Source organism: Saccopteryx bilineata, chromosome 2, assembly GCF_036850765.1.
Source record: "Saccopteryx bilineata isolate mSacBil1 chromosome 2, mSacBil1_pri_phased_curated, whole genome shotgun sequence".
Lineage (NCBI taxonomy): Eukaryota > Metazoa > Chordata > Mammalia > Chiroptera > Emballonuridae > Saccopteryx > Saccopteryx bilineata.
Genome location: NC_089491.1, coordinates 350,116,349 through 350,122,348, shown reverse-complemented (window position 1 = coordinate 350,122,348; position 6,000 = coordinate 350,116,349). Strand labels below are relative to the sequence as shown.

The following is a 6,000-nucleotide window of genomic DNA, read 5'->3' as shown; positions in this document are numbered from 1 at the left end:
CGAGCTGGAGGCCGGGCCTGGACCCCTCGAGGAGGGGAAAGTGACCTGGCTCTGGAGGAGGAAATGCAACTGGCCGCCGGTGTCAGTTGCAGGAAATGCAAAGGCAGCAGGAGGTCCCGATACCGATCTGATCCCTGACAAAAGACTCAAATGACACTCGGCTCTGTCCCCCGGCGCCGCCCGCAGCCAGCCCTTCGAGCCTCGGCGGACCCTCCCGCGCGCCTCGCGGACACCCGGGAGGCGACCCCCCGCGGCCGGGCGGAGTGGCCGTCGGCTCGCGGGCTCGGGAGGCTGGCGGCGTGGAGGGGCTGCGTTTCCCAAACCCCTCCGCGACCCTCGGGCTGAGGCTTCTGGAAACATCTCTGTGCTTTTTTACTGTCGATTCCTCAAGAGCCCAGGTCCCGAGGTGTCCGGGTCTCCGAGAGAAAAGGCGCCACCCGTGCCTGCCCACGCCGGCCCGGCCCACGTGAACGCCCCCGTCAGCGCTCTGGCTCCCTCACGCCGGCTGGCGGGGCGCCGCGGCGGCCCGGGCCGGCCGAGGGGCCCGCGGGCCGCGCCCCCCGAGTGCTCCCGGCGCCGGGGCGCGGGCTTTGCCCAAGTTTGCGGGGCGATGCCCTTCCGCGAGCCCGACTCGGGCCGGGCGGGCGGGGCGCGTGATTGACAGGCTGAACTACAGACTCATCTCTCACCTTAGGCCGCGGGCGCTGATTGGCTGCTCGCTGACATCCTCAGACCCGGCTGCTCCGCGCTGGGCGCGCAGGGGGGCGGCTGCGGCGAGGTGCGCTTCTGACAAGCCCGAAAGTCATTTCCAATCTCAAGTGGACTTTGTTCCAACTATTGGGGGCGTCGCTCCCCCTCTTCATGGTCGGGGGCAAACTTCCTCCTCGGCGCCGCTTCTAATGGAGCCCCACCTGCTCGGGCTGCTCCTCGGCCTCCTGCTCTGTGGCACCAGGGTCCTCGCCGGCTACCCAATTTGGTGGTAAGACTCGCCTCTTGTCTGCCCGCGGCCCGATTTCCTCGCCGCGTCCCGGGGAGGTGGGGGGCCGGCGGGGGGTGGGCTCCGGGGGGCTGGGGCTCCTTTCTCCTTGCCTCCTTCCAGACCCCCACCCGCCCACCCCTCTTGGATTTTCTGCTGGTGTCGCCTTCAGAATCCAACTCTGGCTTCTCTGATAAATCACCATTTTCCCTGCTACTCGCTGCAGAGGCTGGAGGACTTTCCCCGTCTCAGAAGGTCTCTTGTTCTTAGGACCTAGCCCTCCACCCATTCCAATCTGGGGGTCCCGAAGACCCTCCATTTGCTTGCAGTTAGGTTTCTGGAAATCCAGCGCTGTCCCTGGGGCCCAGCCACTCCTCTTCTCCATTTTGGGGTCTTCATGGGCAAAATCATCCTGCTCTTTCCTTGCCACCCCCGCCTCTGCCGGCGCCTCCATCAAGATCTTTCCCCACAGGAACCCCGTTTTGCCTTCATTTTTCAGACCCCAGTGGCTTCAGGGACCCCAGGGGCCGGGGAGTGGAGGGGGATTTCATCAGACTCTCCCCACTCTGCTCTAGATTCATCTTGAGCCTCAGAAGTGAATGTGGTATTTGCTGATCCGAGATGCCATTGAATTCGGATTTTATTCATTTCTTGCTTGTCCATCCTGCAAAAGGGGGGCTCTTTGAAAATGGAGTTGTTCTGGAGGGGGTGGGTTTGTTCTTTTACCAAAAAACCCAATTCTCCATGTTAAATTCGTTCCTTTTGGAAAACCAAGGACCGAGGAGAAAGGGAGAGAGGGAAAGGAGAATTCCATCCCCGAGAAATGCGGATACAAAAGACATTTTTAGTAAATAAGGCTGGGAAACCAGGCGTGGTGTTTTGGGGGAGTGTGTGCATTTACGGGGAAGCCCCCCAAGGAATAAACAGCCCTTTGGGAGCCCCAGTTCCAGGGAGTCCCCTTGTTTTCCAAGCGGCCTCATGCCCCCCCCCCCCTCCAAGCAGGTCCCAGAGGCCAGAGGGGAAGGACACACTGAAACCAGTTCTCTAAATTACACCCGCCTCTCCTCGGTCTCCAGCCCCCTGCATTCCGGAAAACTTTAATTAAAGAATCTTCCCCTCCTGGACATAGGACAGCCTGGGCCTGGGGGTGGGAGGTGAGAAGGAAGAATTTAGCGTCTGTGTAGAAGCAGAGGGGCTGTGGCCCCGGAGGTGAAAGTCAGAGAGGAGAACCACCGGAGTGTGGTGCCACCTGTGTGTGTGTCCCCCTTTCCCTGTCTTGCCATCCCCTCTCCAGCCTTGGAGAGAGGGAGCAGAGCTAGGAGATTGGGGGTCACACCCCGAGCCTGCCACTAGTTGTTCAGAGGTGGTAGCATTTGTTTCTGGATGTTTCTGGAGCTGGGATGGGGGCAGGCACAGGGCATGGCTAAGGACCTCTGTTTAGAAGGTGCTGAGAGTTGCTCCCAGGACAGACACCCAAGGGGGAAGTCTTTCTTCTGCCCAGCCCATCTTCCCTGGGCACTGGACTGGTCTGAGGCCTCCTGAACATAAAGAAGTCTGTGGGGGTGGCCTGGACAGCTGGGGATTCTGGGCTCGAGGCTTTGCTGGTTACAGAGCGGGCCACTGTGGAATCCGGTCCTGCCTTTGTGGCCCTTCCTGGCCCCTTTTCCACCCTGCTAAGACCCTGCTGTTCTTTGCCCTCGCAGGGACCCTGGCCAGGGGGAGGGTAGGAAGGTGTGGAGCCCACAGGCTGCATGGATGAGCCAGAGACCGGGTCCCACTACCCTATGAACTGGGTGGAAGAGGCACTTCCCGGGGCAGTCTGGGGGAGGGAGGGGTCTAGTGTGTAACGGGGTATCGGGAGCACCTAGGTAGGAGCCACCCAATAAAAAGATTTGGGGAAAACCTAAAAAGCTAGAACATTGGCCCTAATAACATTATGCTGGACACATAGACTGTTTGGGGTTGGGGGACAGGGATGCTGCTTTGTCTGAGCAGAGACTTCTGTTTATGTACGTGTGTGTGTTCCAGGTCTATGACCCTAAGGGGAGTCATCTGTACACTCGTGTGTTTCTGTGTGGAGGAATGTCTGTGCCTGCAACTGGGTGACCGTGGATGTGAACTCATGTGAGATGTGCCTGGGGGATCCACGGCCAGTGACAGACAGGGTGTGCTGCTGTGTCTGCATAAGTGTCAGCAAGTGGCCGATTCTTTGATGTGTGTGTGTGTGTGTGTGTGTGAGAGAGAGAGAGAGAGAGAGAGAGGGAAAGAGAGAAGCTAGAAGTATCTATGCCCATGTCAAGGTCAGTATCTGTGTCTGCTTGTGACATTGCATGACTGTGTTCATGACTGGGCATGTGAGTGTTATATGTATGTGTGTGTGTGTGCATGTGTGTACATGCCTTCATAATAGTGTCAGGGGAAAGCCCCACAATGTCTTTGTGCATGGATATCAGTGCTCATGGCCATGACCTGATGGTGCTTTTTGAGTATAAGTGTGAGGGTTGTGTCTAGGTCTGCCTAGGGCCCAGTCTTCTGAGTGCCAGTGACCATGGCTGGGCCTGTGGCTATAGATATGTTTGCACATATATAACCTATGGGTGTGAGTGACATCTTGAGACTGGGTGGGCATTCATGGTCCTAGAGGGACAGTTTAGCAGAGGACAAAGGTCTAACGAGAAAGCTGCAAGGGCACAGCTGACCTGGGATCTGGGCTGGGTGGTGTGGGCTGTGGGGTGTGGGTGCACAGCCTTCCGTGGCACCAGCTTATCCTGCCTACCTGAGGCCTGTGGGCCGCAGCTCTTCCCTCTTAGGCTGACTGTCTCTGGTCTTGGAGCTGGGAGAGAGGGTGAGTCACCTTCCCAAGGTTGGGGCCAGAGCCAGGGCCCAGGCTGGGACAGGGACAGTAAAGTGGATGGGTTGCAGATTCCTGTTCCCCCTCTGCCCCCGGGCAGTCAAATTCCAGGCCTTTTAGCATCTGAGCCCATCATGCTGCCCACTTTGGCCCACCCAGCTCACACATTCCCCAGGAGGGATTTACAGGGAAAATCATTTAGCTGGGATTTCTAGCTGTGCCACCCCCCGCCCCAGGAAGGCACCCCCAATCGTGTATTCTGCACTGCAGGCCCCAACCCTGAGAGAGGGTCTACCAGAAGGTAGAGCCAGAGGCTGCCTCAGACAGAGAGGCTCACGGAAGGAGATGTGCTCCAGGGCCCTGCAGCCAAGTAGTGGCAGAGCTGGGACAGGAAGAAGTGCCAGCAAGCACTGATTTCTATAATTCTTCTTTGTCAGTCGCAGTTAGTGCCTGGTAGAGGAACTTGTCTTTCTTCTCCTTCTTGGTGGAAAAATGTACTATCTTATTAGGGCCCAGCCTAGTGCCCTATTACATTCCAGAGGCAGAGGCCCAGATTGAAGGGGCCTATGCTGGGGGTCTGGAGGCTGTGTGACCCACCCACCTAGGCCTCTGTTTCCTCCCCTTTCACCCAGGGATCACCAGATCACCAGCCTGCCCTGCCTCATAGCTAGGGATGGGTGGGGGCATGTTCGGCAGACGTCAAGGGCAGTGAGCTGGAAAATACACCTGAATTATCTTTTCACCATCCTGAGACCCATTCCTCCACTCAAGCACTTGCCCTAAGCCCTGCCTCAGTTTCCCCATCTGTCAGATGTCCTGCTGCCTCCTCCCCCCACTCCCACTTCCACCCACCTTTCAGAAGCTTGTGAACATGTTCAGTCAAACCCCATGGGGGTCAGTGGGCTGGGCCCAGGGAGGCACCTGGAGACTGCGGGGGAGGAAGGCCCGGGGCCAGGTGTTAACACTTGTAACAGGCAGGAATTACAGCTGGCTGGGGCTGGGGCTGGGGCTGGGCTGGGGTTGGGGCTGGGGTTGGCTGGGGCTGGGGCTGGGGCTGGGGCTGGCTGGGGCTGGGGCTGGGCTGAGGCTGGGGCTGGGGCTGAGGCTGGGGCTGGGGCTGGGGCTGGACTGGGGCTGGACTAGGGCTGGGGTAGAGGATGGGGCTGGGGCTGGGGCTGGACTGGGGCTGGACTAGGGCTGGGGTAGAGGATGGGGCTGGGGCTGGGGCTGGGGCCGGGGTAGAGGATGGGGCTAGCTAGGGCTGGGGCTGGGGTTGGGGCTGGGGCTGGGGCTAGGCTGGGGCTGGGGTAGAGGATGGGGCTAGCTAGGGCTGGGGTAGAGGATGGGGCTAGCTAGGGCTGGGGCTGGGGCTAGGCTGGGCCTGGGGCTGGGCTGGGCTGGGGCTGGGGTAGAGGATGGGGCTGGGGCTGGGGTAGAGGATGGGGCTGGGGCTGGGGCTGGACTGGGGCTGGACTGGGGCTGGGGTAGAGGATGGGGCTGGGGCTGGGGCTGGGGCCGGGGTAGAGGATGGGGCTAGCTAGGGCTGGGGCTGGGGTTGGGGCTGGGGCTGGGGCTAGGCTGGGGCTGGGGTAGAGGATGGGGCTAGCTAGGGCTGGGGTAGAGGATGGGGCTAGCTAGGGCTGGGGCTGGGGCTAGGCTGGGGCTGGGGCTGGGCTGGGCTGGGGCTGGGGTAGAGGATGGGGCTGGGGCTGGGGTAGAGGATGGGGCTAGCTAGGGCTGGGGCTGGGGCTAGGCTGGGGCTGGGGCTGCAGAGGAGCTGAGCTGGCTGAAGGCTGTTGATTCCACAGACAGACAGACAGACAGACAGATGGGCAGATACCAGATCGGATGGCCAGGCTTTAAGCGGGTGGTCTCCCTTCCAGGGCAGGCCTTTCCCTGGGGGAATGTGGCAGGGAAATGAACCCAGGTCTCTTGGAAATGAATTAACAACCCTCCTGACCACCCCACGCCCATTATGGGTGGAGCTTGGTGTCCAAAGGAAGCAAAGTAGTGGCTGATTTGTTTGTATTCTTCTAATGGGACCACATTTTGCTTTAAAAAAGAAAAAACAGGTCAAACATTATAATAATACCAGGAGCCTGGGGCTGAGTTATGTTCTTGGAAGAATCTGCTTTCATGTGTGGGGAAGGCATGGGGGAAGGGGCAGCTGTCA

At 59.7% G+C, this 6,000-nt stretch overlaps 1 protein-coding gene across 1 annotated transcript in view; it reads left to right on the top strand.

Moving 5' to 3' along the window:
- The first annotated feature begins 793 nt into the window (after positions 1-793).
- WNT3 (Wnt family member 3) overlaps positions 794-6,000 on the top strand; it is a 51,357-nt gene continuing 46,150 nt past the window's right edge. The window contains exon 1 of the mRNA XM_066255324.1: positions 794-979. Coding sequence (XP_066111421.1) covers positions 900-979 — 80 coding nt within the window. The 5' untranslated portion in view covers positions 794-899. The remainder of the gene's footprint in view (positions 980-6,000) is intronic.